The 24,141-nt window shown below is 41.2% G+C and overlaps 1 protein-coding gene across 1 annotated transcript; it reads left to right on the top strand.

Annotated features, from left to right (window-relative positions):
- The first annotated feature begins 408 nt into the window (after window positions 1-408).
- Window positions 409-20,475, top strand: TNFRSF11A (TNF receptor superfamily member 11a). Its single transcript, XM_073329637.1, has 10 exons — window positions 409-420; window positions 727-808; window positions 1,601-1,726; window positions 2,676-2,819; window positions 4,160-4,253; window positions 6,592-6,686; window positions 7,603-7,710; window positions 9,662-9,714; window positions 11,307-12,150; window positions 18,363-20,475. The coding sequence occupies exons 1-10, from the start codon at window positions 409-411 to the stop codon at window positions 18,773-18,775; spliced, it is 1,971 nt and encodes a 656-aa protein (XP_073185738.1). The 3' UTR covers window positions 18,776-20,475.
- Window positions 20,476-24,141: the final 3,666 nt, after the last annotated feature.

Below are 24,141 nucleotides of genomic sequence, written 5' to 3'. Positions count from 1 at the left end.
GCTGATAAAAACAAGATACCCACACTGCTGTGTACTCTCTATATGCTTCTTACATGACACATTTTTTATGGATGCTATAATTTTTGCTTAATTTCATTGTAATTAAGGCTCCTCTGAAGCCATGTTGTGTATCTCAGTGGGAAGCTGGGAACTTCTCCTTTTCAGTGGTTTAAATCACTTGTTTCTGGCTCTCCGCCAGGTTGCCAAATGTTGGACTTTAAACCTGTCACTGATACAGTATTAAACCTAGCTAGACCTGAGTCTTGGGCTGGGTTCATTTTGGTGGAGAAAGAGGAAGTATTTCTGTTCAGTTGCTTTTTATTTGTTTGTTTGCTTTTTGTTTATTAAAATAATGCTTATTTGAAGCTGTTCATGGGGTTCAAATGTGAGCATACAGTGCTGGGGGAGATGGGTTACTGGGTAAGAGAAGAGGTCAAAAATGCATAATAAATTGCACAATCATGTTACAATATTTATTTCTCACATGGCTGTCAAGCTCTGCATGAGTAGATATTATCAAGTTTATTACTTAATTTGTCTGCAAAGGACTTTTGATAATGAAACGTACGTTGTCTGTGCTGCGTAATATTGACTATTTTGCAATGTGAAGTGTTGTAACTAATTAGTGGAGCTTTCCTTCCACTTATCAGAAGCATGAGTAGGATTTTTCTAAAACTATTTCATGAATAACTCTCAAGGTATTGTTTTTCTCATTCTGTTTCCCAGTTATCACTACAAATCTCTCCAGCTTGTGAGAGTGAGAAACACTATGAGTATTCTGGACGGTGCTGCACAAAGTGTGAGCCAGGTAAATATATTCTAGTGCTCTTATTTTTTAAAAATGAAAATCTTCTTTATGATATTAGTATGGGGTCACTAAGTCATTTTGCCTTTTTTAGTCCATGAGTAGGCCCTCTCAGAAGCCCAGAGCGGCCTGGGCCACTTCCAGCTTTTGAGTCCCCTAGCCATAATAAAAATAAAAAATGATGACACGTGAAAACAAAATACGGCACCAAAAAAAGAGTGAGACATAATTTGAATATATATATATATATTTTTAACAAATGCTTTTCTGGTCCGATAGGGATGCACATAAAAACAAGTTGCGAAACTTATCAAATGCCAAAAAATTAACAAGTGTCTAAATTTGAGGCCCCCTTTGAGCTTGAGGCCCAGGCCAAATGGCTCTCCTGGCTCCCCCTCTGATTGGCCCTGTCCATGAGTCTATTTGCACAGCTCCTAGCAAAGCTTTAAGAATATGCATAATTGAAAGCATGTGCATAGTCACCAGCCTATACCACTGACTTCAACAAAAGATGCACAAGATACCTGGTTTGTTTGAGATTTTTTCAGTGCTGGAGACACACAGTGATATGACTCTCACTGATTTCAGTGAGACTATTCGTGTGCTTAAAGTCACTCAGGTGCTTAAATGCCTTGCTAAATTGAGGCCAGAGTGAGGAACTGGGATGACAATAGGCAAAAACCTTCCTAAATTCAGTGGCATCAGTCGAGTAACACATGGGCTAAATTTGGTCTATTATCTTTAGAGAGCATCAGTGAGTGATAAGTGACCGTGTTTTTTTTCCTCTTTGTTCAGGAAAGTACGTATCTGCCAAATGCACTGCCACTTCTGAGACTGTGTGCAAGTCTTGCGGCCCAAACGAATATATGGATGTCTGGAATGAAGAAGACAAATGTTTACTACACAAAATATGTGATGAGGGTGAGTTGTTCATACTGAGGCATTTCGTACCTTTGAGTCCAAACAATTGAAGTGCGAGGATGGGTGAGTAGAACAGGGGTAGTCAATAGGCAGACTACGGCGCAAATCCCGACCACCAGACACTTTTGAACACACCCTGAAATCTTTTTATTTACTACTTATTATCATTATCGGGGTTTTTTTTATTATTTTCTCTAGAGTCTGGACCTTGACTATACATTGATCAAGAAAATTGGACCTTGACAAAAATAATTGACTACCCCTGATCTAGAACTTATGATCGGGGGGGATAGCTCAGTGGTTTGAGCATTGGCCTGCTAAACCCAGGATTGTGAGTTCAATCCTTCAGGGGGCCATTTAGGGATTTGGGGCAAAAATTGGGGATTGGTCCTGCATTGAGCAGGGGGTTGGACTAGATGACCTCCTCAGGTCCCTTCCAACCCTGATATTCTATGATTTAGTTCACCAAAATAATAATTGAGAGAGGGATTTTCAAAGGACCTTAAGAGAGTTAGATGCATGCCCAACTCCCAGTAAATTTCAATCCCCCAAGGCTCTTTTGAAAATCTCAACCATAATCCTTATGCCACCACTAGTGAATCTTCAATGCAGTGCACTAGGGTATTATGGGTGAGCACATAGAGATTCTTCCTCCTGCTCCTTCCCAGCATAAGGTGTACACAATTCTTGAGTCTGTTTGTTTCCCCAGTGTAAAGGCTCAATTCAGCTCCAACTGAAGTCAATAAAAATGATGTCACTTTATGATTCTAAACAGTGAGGCTTCTCATACAAACCAGGTGTCTACCATGCTCTTCAAATATTAATGTGATGCCTAAGAAGAATAATTCTGCATCTGACACACAAGCAGTATGGACATGGGGGAGTGAGGCTGGCCATCCCAAATCATGTTGAAGGAGAGATTTTTACTTTCATCTGCTTTCTCATTTAGGGAAAGGTTTAATAGAAGTGAATCCAGGAAATAGCACGTTCCAGCGACAATGTGCATGTACACTGGGATACCACTGTAACGAAGACTGTGATTACTGTCTGCGAAATACAAAATGTGCTCTAGGATTTGGCGTTCAGCATCCTGGTAAGATATGTAGAGTGGATATCTAGAGGAATGGAGTCCCAGCCTTTAAAGAGAGGGTTGATTGGGATCTCAGGCCAATGTGAGTGGGAGAGGTGTGTTGTAGGTATAATAACTGACGTACAACCGTCACAATCTGTTTATGTTTTGAAGGCTGCCTTTCATACAGTCAGAGATTCCAAGGTCAGAGGGACCATTGTGATAATTTCTTGTAACCTCCTGCATAACACAGGCCATAGAACTTCCCCAAAATAAGGAAGAAACTTGAGAATTTTTATTTTGACTAAAATCTCTTCATTGAAGTGGACCTGGCAAGTTTTATCATGAATTCTATAATTGTCATGGGAGACTTCACTGCACTCTGAACGCTAAGGAATTTGACTCTGATTAACTTTAAAAATTGTAACTCCAATATTCACAAAAGCAACCCCACGCATATGCTCTCATTGTGATCTCAGTGTTCAGGTTAAGTTGAACTGAATGAACCATGCTAAGTTCAATTTTATAGCATTAGGCAAAGGTAAAAATTATGAACACCTTTTGAAAATTAACAGAGTAGTAGTTATGTATGTATTACAACTCAAGCAGTTTTATGGATTTACTTCAGATGTGACAAAAACAAATCACCTCTGACATCAGACTAGCTGTGAAATTTCAGGCTAAAAGGAGGTGGGTTGGTTGGTTTGTTCGTTTGCTTTTCGGGAGTGGAAATCAGAGGGGGTCAAAATCAGGTTTATACTGGACATTGGTAAGAAAGGAGACCATTCCAAGTGGCGGGAACAACATAAAAATGGTACAGGACTGACTGCTGGAGAAGTAAGTGCTGCATCTGGACTCAACACAATGATTTCTTCTCCACAATAGCTGGTATTGTGAACACCCATCATAATTATGGAGTCCCCACTGTGGCTCTGTAATAGTGGTGGTATAAGTAACTGACATAATGTAACTGCATTAACACAAGACATTCCACTGAATGCATCCAATGAAGTGAGCTGTTGTTCACAAAAGCTTATGCTCAACTAAATTGATTAGTCTCTAAGGTGCCACTAGTACTCCTTTTCTTTTAACACAAGACTGGTAGTTACAATGGAGTTAGCTCCTCCCACTGTTTTTTCACCAGAGCTGTGCAAATAGCTCCTGTCATTTCTTTGTTTCTTGTTTTGACTCTATACAGACCTCATTTACCACTACTTTCTGCTCAGATTTAACTCCAGTTGCCTCCTTTAATATAATGTAAGATCTCCCTCATCATGGAAGGATTTTCAGGGGGGAAAAATCTTCTCCAAGTCTGAGGTGAAATTACAGTTGCTCAGTTATGCTGTTTGTTTCCTCTACCACAGTGCAACGAGACAAGGATACGGTGTGTGCACCATGCCGTTGGGGGTACTTTTCAGACATCTTTTCATCCACCGATGAGTGTAAATCCTGGACCAAGTAAGTGCACCTCTCCTATAACACAACTGTGAGATAACCACAAAGCTGTAAGAGGCCTGGACAAATTGATTTTTCAGCTGAAGTACGGAACATTCAACGGACTGTCAGGGAGCTTCTCTCTTTGTAGCACACTGATCAGCAGCTTTGGCAGAGCAGATTTAAATATGGGAATTCTCACATCAGAGCTTGATCCTCACCCGGGAAAAGCAAGGGAAGTGAATTGCAACAAAACTGTTGAGCTAGAGCATTCTGGTCAGTTCGTGCCCCTCTTCTTGCCCTTGGTCACTTTTTATACATTTCTCACCTTGGTCCTGATTCAGCTCTTTCTTCCCTCTTGTTCTTGCCACTTCCTTGTGCCTGTGATGGCTTTTTTGAGAGCACTTTTTTCTGTCTGACAGGGGGTTGTTTCATGGAGGAGGAGTTTTCTGTCTCTATTTTTCTTTCGCTTGCACTCTCTCTTTCTCTTCTCTCTTGTTTCCTAATTCTGCTTTTCTCTCTCTTTGTCTCCCCTGTTCCTCATTTCTCCTCCTGTTTTCATCTGTTTTGATCTAATAAGGACATGAACACACACAAGCTATGATAAGAAATGGATGTTCGTTTCCTGTCACCTGACATGAATCTAGGTCATAAAGACCAACACTATCACACAGCAGGAGCAGTGTCCACTGACTACAGTGGCTACTGTTATACCTCCTGTGAGTTGTCTGGCCCATCCTTCCTTCTCTGCAGCCTTCTGTTTGTTCTCTGTCTTTTTTTCCCCATTCATTGCTTGTTCTCTTCTTCAGATTTAACCTCTCATAAAGATGAAGCAGTTCAGCTGCACATAGCATCACCTGCATTCCCAATACCCTCTTCTCTGTGCCTGTGGGTTTGGTAGACATAAAGCAATTCAGTGGGTGGCCCCTTTCTGGGATATGCTACTCAATTAAGCAAAATATAATATAACAAAGAGACTTGCTTTACCATAACAGGGACCAAACTAGTGAAGATGCTATGTGTTTGAAATATAAATTAGAAATACAAATTTAAAACTATAGAGCAAATAGGGCAGCCTTTCGTAATGACCACAATACGAAGTGAAAGCAGATAGTGCCCTTTAGATGGATATGTATGTGATCATACCATTACGTAACACACACTGCAATACATACAAAAAAAACCCTACATTAAAAGAATTATGTTTAGACTGCAAAGTGTAGCACCCAAAAGATAGGAAATGCCAGATTTGCATTTGTCTGTGCATCCTTAATTCTGTCCCCCTTGTTCATCTAACCTGTGCACTGAGTGAGGCCTGGATCCTGTGGAAAATATAGTATGTGATCATGCAATTAAAGAGGGTATCATAATTCATATGCACAAGGGGGCTGAATTAATGCTCCACAGGCAAATGTAAATCTGGCATTTCCTACCTTTTGAGTGTTTGACTTTGCACCCTAAGTAAGGCTCTTGTAATCTAATTTTTAAATATGTAATTTCCTAATTTTTAAAAAAGAAAAATAACGAATTCAGCTATGTACAACTGTAACAATCCCCCATAACATGTGATCAACAGCCTTTGAACCCTGAACCTTCAACACTGACTGCTACTACTTGAGTTACAGGACTAACTCTATTAGCGAGCAGCAGGAGAAGGCTATTCTCACAGAGGGGGGAATCGGCCACTGACACCAAGTACTGAGTCCGGGAGTGGTCAGGGGAAGCCTGGCCTAGCCTGACTCTCTCTTTCTTTCCCCTGCCTCAGAAGTAGGAGGCTTGTGCCCCAGGTGGTGCTCAAGAGGGGGGAAATGGGCTGCTGAGGCCATGTGCTGGGAGGAGCCTGGCCTCAGTTCTCCTACTCCCACTCCTCCTGGCCCTGGGTACTGGAAAGGGAGTTGGGATACCAGAGCCATGCACCAAGTCCAGTGTGTGGAGTCAAAAGTGGTGAGCCTACATTGGCTTTCACCCCTTCCCGTCACTATAGCTGCTCCAGCAGCTCCCACATGTTCCCAGTGCAGGATCACGTTGAGGCTGGGGCCTGGCACTTTAGAATGTTCCTTTTATTTTGGCAAGCTGACACAATTTTCCTGAGGAACACAAGCCGAGGAAAAGCCATAGTGGCTGTTAACAGTTTATAAATCCACAAAACCTCAATAGAATTTTATGGGACAAAGAAAATCTTTATGTTGAGGGCTTTCTGCCTGCCAAATTTCAAAGGAAAACAATGGAGGTGGTAGAGATTATTAAAAATTAAAGGCTCCGAGAATCTCTTATAATGGAAAGTGTTAGGCAACCTAAATGTGGGTGTCACTGCCAGCTCTCTACATGATCATCCAGCATTTTTTTTTCTTTATTTTTGTAGCTGCACAGCTTTGGGAACTGCAGAAGGAGCTCCTGGGACTGATCGGTCAGATGCAGTTTGCGTGGAGACTACGATGTCTGTACAACCACAAGATGGTATATTTCATCATACATAATTATCCATCAGAAAGTATAGGGTAGGATTTTCAAAAGGGCTCAGTGCTGGCATAACTCTGTTCCCACTGAAGCTGGCTTTAAAGAAAGCAGTTGGGCCAATTCTGAGCCTTTTTTGAAAATCCGCCTCAAAATATTTTGGTATTAAAGATTATTTTATGCCATTCTGAATTGAAGCTCCTTGTGAGAAATCACAACTACAGTCTATGTTCAGTACTGTATACAGCTTTATACTTTTTATTGAAATTACGTACCAGATGAGATTGTTGTTATAATACCTATTAACTACCATCACAGTTGCAGTTCTGACTTTTTTGCATTCTTCTCATTTTTAACTATTTTTAAAAAAAGCAACAACTTCTGTCTGTGCACTGTTGCTAGTGATGGATACAGTGTCAGTCAAAGGCAGCCCTTGATGTCTGATAATGAGGCCCATTGCCCTTTTTATCTTTAATGTGGATGTGCTGCCCCAGCGAGACTACGTGTTTCAGCATGCAGTGAGCCATCATGCTCTGAACCGAAGGCTGTCTGGCATGCTGGGGCCTGTGTAGCTCATAGGGACTACTTTCAGAGCCTTTTCAAGCAAATCAAGTATAGCTCTTGGGCTCCTGGCAGCTTACACATGAACCCTTCAACTCAGCAAAATTTGGGCATGCCTGTATTGGTCTGTCTTCAGCATTTAAATCAGTAGTTCTTTTAAAGATAGTATTGTAAAGCATGGGCTTGATCAGGCTCCTTGTTACTCAACATAATGTGTTATAAAGCTATCGGGGTTATTTTAGAAATCTAAGTTCCAATGGAAACATCTTACTGCATCCAAGTAAGAAAAGTAAGCAAGGATCGTATCATTGCTAAGTATAAGCTGCACACTGATGTGATTTTTCTTTTCATCCTACAGAAACAAACAAGATCTTGTATGTTCTGACTGTTCCAGTCCTCTTTGTGATATTAACCAGCATTATCATACTTATTGTATGTTACAAAAATAAGGGGAAAGCACTGACAGGTACATTATGGCTAATGATTTTTAGGAATTCAACTTAATGTGAAATCTGTATTTTTATGGGTAGAGGTTTAAACTGTGTGATTTGAATTTAGTGGGACTCATCAGGTTAAAAACACATGCATTGGTTGGAAAACTATATGCTCTACAGTTTATGTATTTTAGCTGGCACAAAGCAGGACTTTGGATTCCTTTTCTCTAGTACAGAAATGTATTAGGCTTATCGCTCTGGTACCCTGTCAAATCAGCTATTGTGCAGTAACTGGTTTGTCAAAATTAGATCTTAGCTAATGTACAGTCCAGTGGAGTGCTGTTTATGCATGCAAGGCATGTATTGTGTGGCCTGCATGCCTGACAGCTGTGCTTTATCCAACTGGCAGCATGTGGACCAGATCTGCCCCCAGGACTATTCTGTTCAGACCCCAAGGAGGATTCAATTTTGTAAAACAAAATGGTGTCTTCTGCACAATGTAACCTCACACACACCATATGAGTGAGGTCACGCTGAATGGAAGATGCAATTTTGGACTGCCTTACTAAAACTGTCACGGCATGCCACTAGTACAGTCACATATCTGAGAATGTGATCAAGCCTATTGTTTGGACTAGGGTCAACATTTTGATACACTATTTCTGTAATAGTGGAGAAATGTGATTTTCATGTATTATCAATGGCATTAAATATTATTAACATGGGGGAAATGCTGCAGCGATTGCTGCATGGATGTTGATGCGTCTGCAGAAACTCATTTTAACCTCTATGCATTAGTTGATTTGAGCAAACTGTTATTACTCCTTTTGCATTGACTTCCTCCTCATGGAAATCTTTTTCTCATCTGTCCTTTTCCCCTTTCATTTCCTCAGCCCCACCTGCCTGGGTTTTTTTGTGCCATTCTTCTCCTGCATTGTTTAAATAAACTTTTAAATAGCTTTTTATAAGATGGCTACCACTTCCACACTAAATTCCTGTCACCCTAAGGGTAACCAAACATTTTCGATTCAGCGGAGGTTATAGTGGAATCCTCTTAATCTGGATTTCCATCACTCTGCAGCCCCTTCCAGTGAGTGGCCCTTCATGCCCTTTAAGAGAAATTCCAGACTGACAGATGATACCAATTAAATAGCAATACTGCTGTCTGGGCTCTGCAGAGCCCCATCAGGTTAGTGCCTCCTCCCAGTTTCTGCAGGCCAGTATCTACAGTGGAGTGTATACTAGGTGTGTGTACTTGGCCTGAATGGAACAAACTAATGGCCAAGACCAGGCAGTGGCTACCTACTTGATATATGTTCCAGTTGTTCTACAAACACGGAGAACCAGCATGATATTAAAAAGCACACATGGCCTAGCACTACAAAATCCCCATAAACTATCATTACTGTCCCCATAAAGCAGCAGTCACTGTTATAAAGCCTCACTGAGTTTAAACCTTTTCCTTCAGAGATGTTTTAATTTAGTACATTTCCCAATTAAACACATTCCGATTAAGCGGAAGAGACTATATTCAAAACTGCCATCCTATGGTGGTTTCGGGGTGTGTATGCGGGCGTGGGAGGGGGTTCCTCCTTTGGTCTCCTCATTGCTATTTGGGCCATTCATGTGACACCTCTTGAAATAGACTAACCAATTGTATGGTTGCAACTGGGTCGATCTGAGGCCAGTCATACTCGTTGACATGTGACCAGGAATAAAGTCCCATTTGATGTGGAACATAGCTTAACCACATTCTATTTTAGGACCTTATAGACATTTGTTCCATAAGGATGTATCCAATTCAAGTTATAATGAATGCTCAGCTAGACAGCCGCTTGGTCTTTTGAGCAGAGTCAATAAAAACAATCTGGACAGTTAGGTTTAATTTAATGTAGGAGATTATGGACAACTATATTATTTGATCTGTGATTGATTTAAGAAAGCCTGCTAAACACTATAGCTATTATTTTGTTTCCCCTACAGCAGATCTACAACACTGGGCTAATGAAGTATGCAGCCAAATAAAAGGGACGAAGGTAAACTCTAATGTTCTAAAGTTTTCACTGTGGTTATGCTTTGTTAATTCCTTTCCTGACCCTCATGGCAGCCTCGACACTTAGTACAGACAAATGAGTCCACAGATTTCTCTCCCACCATTCAGTAACTATTGTACCACCCAAGCAAAGACACTAATAGGTGATCAGGTAGTTGCAACAAAGGACAGAGAACTGATAGCATTCTGGCTTTAATTCCTGTAGACAATGAGCCAAGTTTTGCTCTAAATTACACGAGTGTAACTCCTATGAGAGTGACACTCAAGGTAAACTGACAGCAGAATTGGGTCCATTGAATCTGTGAATTCAAATGGCATACCGTTTGAATTCTTTCCCCCCACTCTACATAGCTAGAAGATAAGGACCTCTCTTTGCATTCTTCATAAATAGCTATTCTTTTCCATTTCTGAACGCTAGGGACTATTTGCCTTCTATTCCTTTTTATTTTAAGCCTTTGGTGTCTTTTCTAAGAAGTGCTCAGTTAATTGTTTGTTGTTCTAATGTACTAGGGCTTTTTAATCATTGGGTAATCCCAGAAAAATTCCTGTAAATGCCATTTTTACACTCCTTGTAGAAAGTAGTCAAATGAAAAAATGGAGGGAATTTGTGGGAAGGGTCACTGAACATATAAGGCCTGAATCTTCTCTGACTTCAATCTAAATCAGGAGTGACTCCATTCATGTCAAAGGACTTGAAGGTGTGTAAAACTGGTGTAAGTAAGAGAAGAATCAGCCCTTCCTTTATAAAAATGAAGGAGAGTATTTAAGGTCAAATCCTCTGCTGAGGAAAATGGTCACTGCTACATTGACTTCAGTGGAGTTTCACACAAACAAGAAAATTTGGCCCTTAGAATTTAGAGGATTTCAAATCTAGTATAGGTTAGATCTGGGCATCAAACTTTAAAGAACAGCCCATTGTTGAGAGGAAAACCTCTTGTGCTTTAAAGTGTAGCGTTGCTCTGAAAAGTGACTGTAAAAATGGCATCATGGATTTCCGTGTTTATTGTCTCAACAATTTCCAGGTCACACGTGCTCAGTTCACAAGTAAATGTTTTTTGAACTCTCTGCCTTGCAAGCTCACCCTGAGTCCTGTAAGCCAACCTGGATTCTTCCTTCTTCGTGCATCACCACCATTAATAAAGCTTCTGCCCTCAGTGTTGTCTGTGCAAACCTCATTGCCTTCAATGGGCTCGCTCAGGTGTGACTGATTGGACCTTAGTAACAATTCTGTCAATGAGACAGACGGAAGAATAGAATCTAACTCACTCTTTCTTAGCTGTTTTGGCTCTTTAGAGCCAACAGGAGCAATAACCAGTTAAAAATTTATTTTTGTCACTCACGGGAGCAGATTTGACTCTGAATACACACAAGGAGCAGACCTGTCCAGTAAGATCCTTGTCACATATCCAAGCAGAACTACATTTTATGGGTCAAAAATGTAGGGGGTGCTGCTCTAAGTCAGCAACTACAATGCAAGAATATTAAATTCTCTAACTATCATTTCTGCTCTTCTAAGAAAAATAATATTCTGATGACCTGCTTATTAAACATTTTTTTCTTTTGGATTTTGTTTAGGAATCCCCCAGAGAGCCATTTGTTAATACAAACATGGTGAACACTGCGAGTCCTCAGCCTTCTGAAGGAATATGTTTGCTAGCCCTTGATTACTATGTTTTTTCTGAAGACATGGGTTGCCCAAATGGGCACACTCTCTATGGAAAAGGCAGCCCAAATACAATCCACTATGAATTGGGAGAGAACATCCCAACATTGTCTTTAGCAACAGAGTCTGAGGATGACCACTTCAGGCAGATTCCCATGGAAGACGAATATGTAGATAGAGCTCCCCATGCCCATGGTTATTTACATTTAACGAGTCGGCCTGACAGTAAATCCGTGTCACCATTTTCAGAGCCACTGGAGGTGGGGGAGAATGATAGCTTAAGTCAGTGCTTCACAGGAACTGAGAGCATGGTGGATTTAGCAGGCTCCTATAGCTCTGATCCTTCATGCGGAATGGACTGCATCCATGCCTCCTCAGACAAATACCTACAGAAATCTTGCCATTGCACCTGTAGTCATATGAAGGAGACGGAGAGAAAGAACACAGATCACTTCCCAGTGAACCCTGAGTCAGTGAACAACTGTGTGGGCTGTGGGGTTTCATCTAGGGAATCTCCTAGGAAGTGGAGCGAACCCCTTTGTGCAGCGGTTGACTATACCACAGCCTCACCGGAAAATGGACTTTATCCACAGTGCACCTGTGGCTTGGACTTTCCTTCTGCGGGTCAGAGTACTTTAGCAAGCGATCCTGGCACTGAAGATACTCCCTCTGAAGGTACTGACATAAAGTACCAGAACACAAGCAGAAGCACTTCTGGGGCAAATTGTAGCAATTCAGACCTCCCACAAGCATCAGGTAAGCAATCCCTCCAGCAGGCTCGCTCTACATACTATCATATAGGATTATCCTTCGTACTTTCCCAGTATTCTTTTACTTTGAATCTCAGTGGAGGGCATGGTTTGGAGGAAGGAGAGATTAATAAAATGAAGCTTTTTTTTTTCCCTTTTATTTGCCTTGCAGCTACTTTCAATGACCAGGATAAAAAAGCCAGGACATTTGTTTTCCGCTGGACTCTGGAAATAGTCTAGACCCAATGAGGTTTCATGCTGGTGCCAGTGGTTATTCTCTACCCAGCAAGAAAACCTCCATCCTCTGGCTCCCACTACAGAGCCCAGACAGTTTATGCTGTTGTCTAAATATTTTGATGGTGGAATAAAGTGAATTCATTGCACTGATGTCTCCCATCATGAAGTTCTCAGTTAAACACCAATCAGAAGCATTAAGTTTTCAGTTAAACCCCATTATAACTGACAAATAAAGACAGGCCCAATTTTTGGTTTCTTTAACTCTTTCTCTTTATTATTTTTAACATGTCAAAATGAACTTTAAAATAATTTGATGCACACTGTTGTTCTGCCCACACACTCACTTCTGTCTTCTTAATAATTCTGGAACCCAGTTATTTAGTATATTCTTAAATATCCAAATGACAAACAAGAAAAAAAAAAGGAATAGAATGCACTTATATAAGACAAAGTCCCTATAAAATCATGACATCTGGTCACCCTACCCACATCTGCTACGATGATACAAGAAATTATCTATTTATGTTGACTCTGAGGGGCAGATGTTGTTCAGTTGATCCATTTACATTATTTTTGGTGGGGAAGTGTATGCAGGAGCTATATATGTATATTTCTGTCTTCCCACCTTTAATGTGTCATTAGTAGTTTTGGACTGTAATCTCTTTCGGGCAGCAACCCTGTCTTTATATATGCTTTTGTGATGCCTAGCAGAATGGGACCTTGGTCTTGATGGTCTGGGTACTATGGTTATACAAATATTAATCATAGGCAATCACCCTTCTATAAATGCATATTATACCTTAGAGTAGTGTCCTGGAGGCATTCATGTCAACCTGCCAAGGCCCAAATGTGGGCTGTAATGTGTCAGAGCCCAAAAATATGTTATCCACATGGGAGACGTAAAATACTGCAGGATTCATTCCTCTGGTATAAATGACTCATTCTGTTACACATGATTTGCTTGGAAAGTAGGTACCTTTGGGGCTAAAATGAGGGACATCTGAGGTATGCCTAGAGGCAAAGTCCTTTTTGACACTAGCAAAGTGTTAGTCCTCTCTTTAAATCCAACAGTAGAATGAAGAGAGCAATATTGGGGAGCAGAAGGGAAGGGGAGATTAGGGATTGGGGAGCAGGGGTAAAGCGGAGTTTGGACTGACACGTGACTGAAAGTATGTCTAATCTGGTCTGCTGTTTAATTCTCTCGATGTAGTTTTAATTGCATCAGCACCACTGGGTGCCTTCCCATACTATAGTGCTAGCTGGGGATACCTGAGCGTGCATACTGTGTTATTTATTTACCAGAAGCGACATATGACTGCTGTTCAATTCTAAAATAGTAATTTTTAATTAATCAGACTCAAAATGCACAGTTCATGTGTTCTTTTTCTGCTTATGGAATGGCAGTGTTCCGAGGGGAATATCGATGTGTGCATGTGAACTGGAATACGGCTTAGTAAATGGTTCCATTCTGAGTCATGCTTCAGAACTAGCTGTGGGTGTATAAGAAGCATTCATGAAATCCTCTGTGAAGTGCTAGGACAGAAAAAGACGTACAACACGCATTTTGTAACTGTGTCTCAATATAAATTGACATAGTGGAACCACATAGGTTAGTGAACAGGGGCAGCACCACCTCTTCCTGGTGTGGGGGCTGAGGTGTGGTAGACAGAAAATTGCAGGGCTGCCCTATACATCTTGTGGGCGCACACACTTATTTGTTTAACAATACACACTTAAACGTGTATATTATCTATGTTCCCCTCAAAAGGAGAACAAAAATATATACAGACAGATCAGTTTTAAACTACATCTCTGGCAGCTCACTGGTGCAACATTTATTCACAGAAAATCAATAGGAAAAAAAAGGAAGCCAATAAATAAATAAGCTAATACTAATAATATTAACAATAAACACGCAAACTTCTGGGGGAAATTACTGGTTAAATAATACTGATGGCTAATTTCTTTAAATCAGAGACTATACTGTATTATATTTTTAAGTTAGCCATTTGCACACACAAAAAAACCAAAGCAACAACGTGCACACACTACTATTTGAAACAAGATAAATAACAACCAACCAGAACTAAGTACACCTCTTTTCCTTAGCTTATCGAGCCCATATTTCCATTCCAGCCAAATCAAAACCCAATCAAATACATACAACCAGAAAATTAGAAACATTTTAAAGATTTTTTTTTCGGAGGGGGGGTTCACTCTTGCTCTAATTGTTGTGCACCCGCATGAGTCACAGTCTTTGTAAAAGTAGCAAAAGCAATTCGGTTCTTAACTAAACGAACTGCCAATTAATGCAAAACTAGCACAAAATAAAAAAAGCACTACCAATAAAGCACAAAAACAGCATGTGACAGGCAGCAAAAATCAAGATGTAATTTCTTAAGCATACATTGTGGGGCAAGTGTTTCTCAAGGTTTCCAAGAAACCAGTGAAAAACTGACATACATTATGAAACAAAAAAACGCACGTACGAAGACTGAGCTACTACTTACCGCAGAGAAGACATTTCACTTGAGGACCATCCATCCATTGTTGTGATTTTCAGCAAAGGAATCGGTAGCATCGTCAGGGCTGGCCTTAGGGGTGGGCGACTGCCCAGGGCGCCATAGTCGAGGGGGCGCCTTGGTCAGGGGAGCTCCATGGTCAACATCCCCCCACGCATATAGTCAGTCCAAGGCTCCTTTAGCCTCCAAGAACTGGGCCCAGACCTGGGAGGGGCACAGCTGGGGGCTCTCCAGCTGGAGGGTTTTACATTTGTGTTGGGCTGCAGCTGCTAGTCCTGTATAGACTTGTGGGGGACAGGACTTCCTCTTCCCCTGCAAGAGCCACTCCTGAGGATGGGTCAGATCTACTTCTGGGAACCTCCCCTGGCTGCAGGAAACTTTGCAACCCCACACTTCCTGCTGCCATTGCGCCCCAGTCATGGGGGGAGGGGTCACTGTATGGGGAGCTGCCCCCTCCCCCCTATTTGCCTGGTGCCATTTTCCCTCAGGCCAGCCCTGAACATCATCAGCATTCAGAGCTGGGTGGCTGGCAGCAGCTGCAGCTGCTGGCTAGGTGCCCAGATCTGAAGGTGGTGCCGCTGCCAGCAACAGCGCAGAACTGCAGAAGTAAAGGTGGCATGATATGGCATTGCCATCCTTACTTCTGCGCTACTGCTGGCAGCGGTGTTCCCTTAAGAGCTGGGCTGATGATGAGCCGCCACAGCTCTCTGGCTGCCCAGCTCTGAAGGCAGTGTTGCCACCCATAGCAGCGGAGAAGTAAGTGTGGTAATACCATACCATGCCACCCTTGCTTATCATAACATTTGACCATTGCGCTGAGAGGAGTAGCTATGGGTAGGGGGCTAAGGCAAATTTTGGAGTGGACATAGCTCCAACAACCGCCCCTCTTGCCCCCAGCACTGCCCCTGTTTGAGAGTTTGTGGCATGTCAGCTTTGTGAAAGAGAACTGGCTTCAAAATGGGGGCAAATTGCCACAAAAATTCCAAGGAAATATGTGTCTCTTTTACTAATCAATATTCAAAATTTAAATGAAAAATGTTGAACTGCCCTATCATGAAAGACTTTGGGCATGTAAATATAAATCTGCAAACCAAAGTGTTCAGTTACATGGGTCTGAGCCTTCAGGTGCCAATTCATAATGCTCCAAATTTCAGAGGAATTGAACCTGTAGTGTTTGTTCATGCCCATCTCTAGTATTGACTATAAATAGACCTTTTAGAAGCCCTTTATGAACCTAGGACACGGAATTTGAGGGGACCGCCTAGGTCATCAAGTCCAGTCCCCTGCTATCACAGGCATGCCCCCTCTGGAGGATTAAGGGCTGAATGCTACAAAGGAGTTCGGCTCCTAACTTTCTATTTAGGCTCCTAAGTTCTGTTGATTTCAATAAAAGTTAGGAGCCTAACTTCTTCAGAGCATTCACCCCTGAGTGACTCAAGAATTAGGAATGGGATTCAGAGTCTTTTACTTCTAAGTTCAAATCCCGTCCAAGTCAGTAGCAACCAACAGTCATTACCACGTGAAAGCTGCTTGGTGGCTTGTGCAAACTGAGCTTGTGGCCACCTTCCAGTTCCAGTAACAAAAAAATTGTAATTGTAACAAAAAAACCGAACCCTATAATCCTGATTGGTTTCTCTACCAAGACTGCCAGTTGCTGCCAAAGGACTGAATGCTTGTGGAGAGTGTCCCTCTAGATCCAAGTTTTATGTACATTTGGTAGAGCAAAGTGGACAGCTTTCATTACCACTCTCTGGAGAAAGAGGATTTCAGTATTCACCTCTTCTATCAACCTGGCATCTTTAACAAGCAGTTAAGAATCCCATATCGCATTCAGCTAAGCATTAACTGACTTCTATTTAACTTTCATGTAATTTAGCTAAAATTGCTGTTCTACCAATAAACACTGGTGAATGTTCATGAAGTACTTTGGATGTAGGAAGCACTACGGAAATGCTAAAGGTTATTAGTCTAACCACAAATCCAGCACTTGTGACATCAGCATCATGTTGATGGCAGGGAATTGTGACCCTGGATTGGGCCTTCACCTAAGAAACAGCTCAGGCAGGAAATAAGGCAATGCTTAAAGGAGAGAACTTTTAGTCACATGATAATCAACGATAATTGGAAAGAAATAAAGAAGTAGTGTAGTGGTTTTTAGTTAAAGTAAATAATATTGCTAAAGTGAGCCTTTTAAAAAAAGAAGTCCAAGTGCCGCCAAACTGTGTGATAGATGTACTCCTGTAAGAATTCATCATCATTTACTGGAATTCAGTCATGGCATACAAACATGACTGTTTACTGAGAACACCAGGTTGCTCTGGGCTAGGCCATCGCTAATAAAGAGTGATTGTACGTGGTTTCCTCGTAACTGCAGTGACAGGGTTATAAAAATTGCTGATTTTAAAGTATTAAAAAATGCCAATAAAACATCATGAATTTCTAAAAATCTCTAGAAGCTGTCCATAAAAACTGATTAAGTAATCTGTAGTAGGAAGAATACATCTTAGAGAGAGAGAGCACTAATAATACTCAGCTAAAACTGTTTTTATTGTTTTGTTTGTTTGAACTGAGGGAAAGTTAACTCTTCCCAGCATTTTCCATAATTCTTGTATGAATTTTGAAATTTCAGAGCTTCATCCTGCTCTTATTGAAGTTAATGGCAAAATTATTAATTATCTTCAATGACAGCAAGATCGAGCTCATAATGTAAACTCACCTATGGCTGCCATGCACACCTCATGGCCAAACCTTTTAAAAGAGGTTTCTATTATCATTCTAGTAGGATTTTGTGATACAGGCCCTGATCCTGCAATGTGCTCAACATGGGTGGATCCCTGTGCCCATGCAGAGCCCCATTAAAGTCACTGAGCATATTGCAGGATCTGGGTCACAGAGTATAATCTCATGTGCTCCTAGGATTGCCCCATCCGTACACTCTACACTATTGGACTCTAGAAAGTCTGTTATCCATGGCTCGGTAATAACCTTTTTAAGTCTTTCAAATTTTATTTAGTTAAACTTACTGCATTGTCTGCATAATAGTTTCAATCATTTGAAAATCACTGTGGTGACTGGTAATCTATGAATATCTAAGACATAGATATATATTCAGAGAGACAGACAATGAGCATTTTACACATACATTATGTGTGGAGCATTTTCCAGTATGATCTGGGTCTGTGTACTTGAGAGCAAATTCAGGATCCTGAAGGGTTTGCTGCAGGTAGCTGGAGTGGGAGAGTATATAGCAAAGGATCTCTCTCTTGCCTCCAGGTGATGAGTTTTAAAGGGAGAAATTTTCCTATTATCCCAGCCAGACACACTTGGATGACAGGTTTGGTGCTGGGAGGGAAAATAACAGGAATCAAATTCACTCAGCTAAATATTCATCTCATGATACAAAATTCTGACAGAAAATATTAATCACGCATATATGCTTTTCCCCCCTCCCTTTCCCTAGGAAATGTGACTGGAAACAGTAACTCTACATTTATATCAAGTGGACAAGTAATGAATTTTAAGGGCGATATAATTGTTGTCTATGTTAGTCAAAACTCCCAAGAGGGGACAACAGCTACTGGAACAGCTGATGAGAATGTGGGGAGTCCAGTGCAAGAGGAAAACCTGAACCGCTGTGAGACTTTTGCAGGCAACACCCAACATTACAAAGAAAAATATGCTGATGCTAATCCAGCCTGCCCTGCAGAGAACGAAGGACTAAATAGCACAGGGGAATATGAGAGAAGGCCAGGGCCTGTGGTTCAAGAAGAGAACCAAGACAGTCAGGACAGGAAGTGGTGTCACAGTGGGGCCTTTCAACCTGTGCAAGAGGAGGGAAAGCCAGGACAATTTTCAGAGAAAGCATTGCACTGATGGGAATCAACAGCTGTTTGCTCACTCTTAGTATTTGACTGAAACACCATTAATACTGAGGGACTGTATATCAGCCAGTGAATGGCATTAATTGTCTACAGGGTTGTGTTAGCTGCTCAGAGGCCAGGTTGCCATGACTGGTTCATTGGATCTGAGACCTTTATTATTCCTGGTGTCTCTTGGGGACTTCATCAAATGGAACCGACAATTCCTCGACAAATGCCTGTGATGCTATCACCGTGGAAATTATTAGTGGAGACAGACACAAGTGTAAAGCTGCTATCATTGCAGAAATATCTGATGGGAAGGAAATCTACTTCCCTACAATTGTACAGATTGTTCAAGACTCGCTGTCCATCCCCTTATCCTTGGGACACAAAGTGGAAGACTTTAATTAATTTAGATTGTAAACTCTTTGGGACAGGGTCTGTGTGTGTAGACAACACTTAGCCTATTGTGAATGCTATTAGAGTACGAATACTAATTATGATTAATATTCAGAAGGTAGACCATAAGTATTGACCAATATTTTTCCCTAATGACATCCAGGCAAGAATTTGGGGAAAGATTAAGCCAAGCCTTTGTGCATGGCCTTTCTCTTTCTCTATTCCCTTGCATTTGCCATGAGAACCTTCCATCTAGATTTAATTCTGCCTTATCACCCGGAGTGTCACTGTGTAATGATCCTATTGGCCTCATGTGAAGATGAACTATGCACTTCCATGATCCACATGATCACAGATCTCTTGATTTGAGTGAAAATCACCTATCCACCAGGAGGAGCATCTTTTACTTGAAGACTTCTTGTTAGGAAGGATCTTCTTCTGAAAAGCTCTAAAGCCACCAGCCTGCTGTGTAGCTGCTCCAGTTTGCAATAACATTTCTGTAGGTGAAGACCACCTAAAATCCTGTAAGCAGGCAGTTTATTGAATGTCACATCATCATTAGATGCCCATTCATAGATGAAAAGAAAGGGGGGTAGCCACCTTGCACATTGCTTGCACGACGGTGGAGATCACACATTTTTCAGCCCTCTTTAAAAATAATAATTTAAAAAAAACCTATGTGAGAAAATTCTAGTTTAGAGATCTGGGTTGGCTGAATTCTGCAGAGAAGGAGAATTCCTCCACTCAGTCCTTGGCAAATTAGCTGCTTTGAGGCTTGAAACACACACATCCCTTCTTGAACCACTGTCTTTTCCCTTCTCTCTGTTACCACTCTTTCCATTGTTTGCGTGCCGCAATGGAAGGGAGAGGGCTAGAAAGAGGGGGGTGAAATCATGGCTCTAATGACGTAAATGGGAGCTTTACCATTGATTTCAGTGGCACCGTGATTTCACCAGAAGAATCCAACAATCTCTTCAAATAAAGGGTGAAAGAGCTTCAAACATAAGTATGAAAAATGGGTGTGTCACCCTGGGTGCTGCTATGACTCCATTATGGGAAGTTTAAAATGCCAGAAAGTACAATGTTTTTCCCTGTTCCAGACTGAACCCAACGTGAAGTATCCACTCCATGATTACCAACATTCTTCTGTGCTGCTTGGGTTCCCTGCCTTGCTGCTCAGTCACTGACCCTAAAGTAATTTCTGCATCTATGTCATTTTGTTTGTAAGCACTCTGGGGCAGGCACTGTTGTTCACTATGTGTTTGTACAATGGGGCCTAACATATTATGATCCCAAAGTTGATTGGTGCTCTGGCTGCTATTGTAATACAAATAATTAATGATAATAAATTCCTAAAGATCTTTTTCAGCAAAAGCAGGCTTTTATTACATTACATGGAGGAAATTAAATGACATCATTATATCCTCCAATGTCATTTTGCCAAAAACTCAAATGTGAATATAAAAATCCTCTCACTAGTATGCCTAGGCATTATGGGACCTTTGTTGTTTGGTTGTCACCCTGTCCCCTGGTAATTCCCACAGGGACAGCACTGGGTAACCTGTGGAACTGTATATTGACAGTGGGCACAATCATACCTTAAGAAAGGAAGAAAAGAAAAGAAATCTCAGCTTTTTAGATCTCAGCTCATTAGTATTCACACCTTTATACTCATCTGTAGTTCAAGGCAGTGTGAGAGTAAAAAATGGGGCTCTTAATTTTAAAAGTTGATATTTTTGTCTGTGTCACCTCAGACGATTCCTTCTTGTGAGTCGAATATGTATTATAAACTGAATGGAATGCTGAGTGAAGACTCTAGATATCTGATTGGCTAAGATGCAGAGCATTTATCTGAGTAACCATGCAGATTTTAGAGCACTTAGAAGAGTGGAGCTTTAAAAAGAAAGCTGGTCTAAACCTTAACTATAATAGACTTAGCATTCCACTATAATTCTCTAGCAATGCACTGTAGATAGCAGTTGAAACTTTATCATCAACTAAAAAAAAATCAATGCACCTATTTTTTAATCTTATAAAAGTAATAACAACCTATCCCCCTGGTATTTCCGGGGGAGGTAAAGCTGTCCAGCACAGTATAGTGACATACACAGAGAATCAGGAGTCAGGGTTTCTGGATTCTATGCCCAGCTCTGCCATGGACCTACTCTTTTGACTAGGAGCAATTCACTTGACCACCCTGTGCTTCAATTTAACCATCTGACAAACAGGGATACTACTACTCACCTAACTTGTGTGAGTATTGGAAGGCTTAAACAATTCATATATGTAAAGCACTTTGAGGTCCTCAAACGAAAGGTGCTATATAAGTGCAAAATATTGTTATTGATGGAGTCAACTGCATCTTGGACCATTAAGCCTCCCAGCTGATAATTAAGATCTAGGAAATGTCATCTGCTGAGACAATTATAACTTCAATATGCCACTCCTTTTTCAGTGCAGTAACACTGAGAGGTAGTGAATGGATCAGTGCTTTATTGAACTACTTTGCTGCATCCTAAGCCATACCTCAGATTGCCATAAAAGTCTCTCAGCCCCATCTACAGTATGAAAGCAGGTTTCAGAGAGCAGCCATGTTAGTCTGTATCCTCAAAAAGAAAAGGAGTACTTGTGAAAGCAGCCATCCTTAGGACCAAGTTATCACATGGTTCCCTCTTCTGGTATAGATAGAACTTTACCGCTACAGCTCTGGACATGGTGAGCTCCTATCTACACTACAAGAAGAAACTATATTTTAACCATCTCAGGGTCAATTGTGTTATAATTGGGTCTCTCACATGACTGTTTTCATAATGCAGGTGTGCTCTAAATTCACTGATTGCGTGAAGCTCTAATCTGAACTCCTGCTTCACTCTTTTCTACAGGGAAGGCTTTTGGTTGCTGAGAGAAACTAATTAACCTCTTTGTCCATAGATATGATTTAACAAAAGGTATGTCTTCCCCCAATACCTATTATAATGCAAGAAAACATAAGATAATAAAAAGGGTAGTTTTGCAAAAGTAGCGATGAGTATATTTCACAGGTGGGATTTTCAAAGTCACCCAGGAATGTAGACATTCAATTCCCATTTATTTCTAAAGTAGCCTATATAGCATCTATCCCTATGATGCTACCTATTACATCTTTCGCCTTGAAGGATTCTGACATGCATTGCAAATTATGTACCTATTCAGTGCTCCTGGGCTGGGAGTGCACCAGCAATTCAACATACAACACTGGGCAGGGGAGGGAAATTTTTGGCCATGGACACTAGGACAAACCCCTCCCCCTCTGAAAAATGTCATGGGGTCACAGAGCCTGTCCACCCTATAGTGGCCTTGAGTCAACAATGCTACAACCTTGGACAGAGACTTGTCATAAGCGGTTGTGGCATCTCTGAAGGGAGCATCCTTAATATAAAGTCATTTTTACTTATCAGTTGAGTTCCTATAGTGTGCTCTTCAACACAGTATCTGAGCAACTAAGCTGCTCTCCATGCTACAAGACAGACCCACGTTTTAACCATATTGGGGGACATCCTTGTTGTAACCAGCTCTCCAGCAGTTATTCTTGTGCTGTACACCACCACCACCATTCATTCACACAGAATGAACGGCATCCATCTTCTCAATGCCATCCAAAACAAACAGAATTCAGAGCTGCTTTACACAGAGCCAAAATCCATGGTAAAATTAATGCAAAATCTTTGCATGAGAAAGTTGCTTCAAGAACACATACTACATGTTATTAATCTGGTATTTGACAAAAATACTGGTGACACATTTCTTGGCAGTCTGATAAAATAGGAAGTGTGAGGAATTTCACAACAAGAGCAGGTCACCTGTTGAGTAAACACTACAGAATTTGCAAAAAGAAAAGGAGGACTTGTGGCACCTTAGAGACTAACCAATTTATTTGAGCATAAGCTTTTGTGAGCTACAGCTCACTTCATCGGATGCATGCAGTAGAAAATACAGTGGGGAGATTTTATATACACAGAGAACATGAAACAATGGGTGTTACCATACACACTGTAAGGAGAGTGATCAGGTAAGGTGAGCTATTACCAGCAGGAGAGGGGGGGGGAAAAAAAAAACCTTTTGTAGTGATAATCAAGATGGGCCATTTCCAGCAGTTAACAAGAACGTGCGAGGAACAGTAGGGGGGGAATAAACATGGGGAAATAGTTTTACTTTGTGTAATGACACATCCACTCCCAGTATTTATTCAAGCCTAATTCAATGGTGTCCAGTTTGCAAATTAATTCCAATTCAGCAGTTTCTTGTTGGAGTCTGTTTTTGAAGTTTTTGTTGTTGTAATATTGTAACTTTTAGGTCTGTAATTGAGTGACCAGAGAGATTGAAGTGTTCTCCAACCGGTTTTTGAATGTTATAAGTCTTGACTTCTGATTTGTGTCCATTTATTCTTTTACGTAGAGACTGACCGGTTTGGCCAATGTACATGGCAGAGGGGCATTGCTGGCACACAATGGCATACGTCACATTGGTAGATGTGCAGGTGAACGAGCCTCTGATAGTGTGGTTGATGTTATTAGGCCTATGATGGTGTCCCCTGAATAGATATGTGGACACAGTTGGCAACGGGCTTTGTTGCAAGGATAGGTTCCTAGGTTAGTGTTTTTGTTGTATGGCGTGTGGTTGCTGGTGAGTATTTGCTTCAGGTTGGGGGGCTGTCTATAAGCAAGGACTGGCCTGTCTCCCAAGATCTGTGAGAGTGATGGGTCGTCCTTCAGGATCGGTTGTAGGTCCTTGATGATGCGTTGGAGAGGTTTTAGTTGAGGGCTGAAGATGACGGCTAGTGGATGACTACAGAATTTGCCACCCATCAGCAATTGGTGCAGCTAATAGAGGAAGAAGTACTTAGCTCAAAGTGGGCAAATGGTGGGAAGGACAGAGTTTAGTTCCTTTTCAGGAGTTATTCAAGACAGCTGCCTTCTATTTATATCCACTATGGTCCCAGTC

This window comes from Lepidochelys kempii, chromosome 2 (assembly GCF_965140265.1).
Source record: "Lepidochelys kempii isolate rLepKem1 chromosome 2, rLepKem1.hap2, whole genome shotgun sequence".
NCBI lineage: Eukaryota > Metazoa > Chordata > Testudines > Cheloniidae > Lepidochelys > Lepidochelys kempii.
This window is presented reverse-complemented; position numbering and strand designations above follow the sequence as displayed.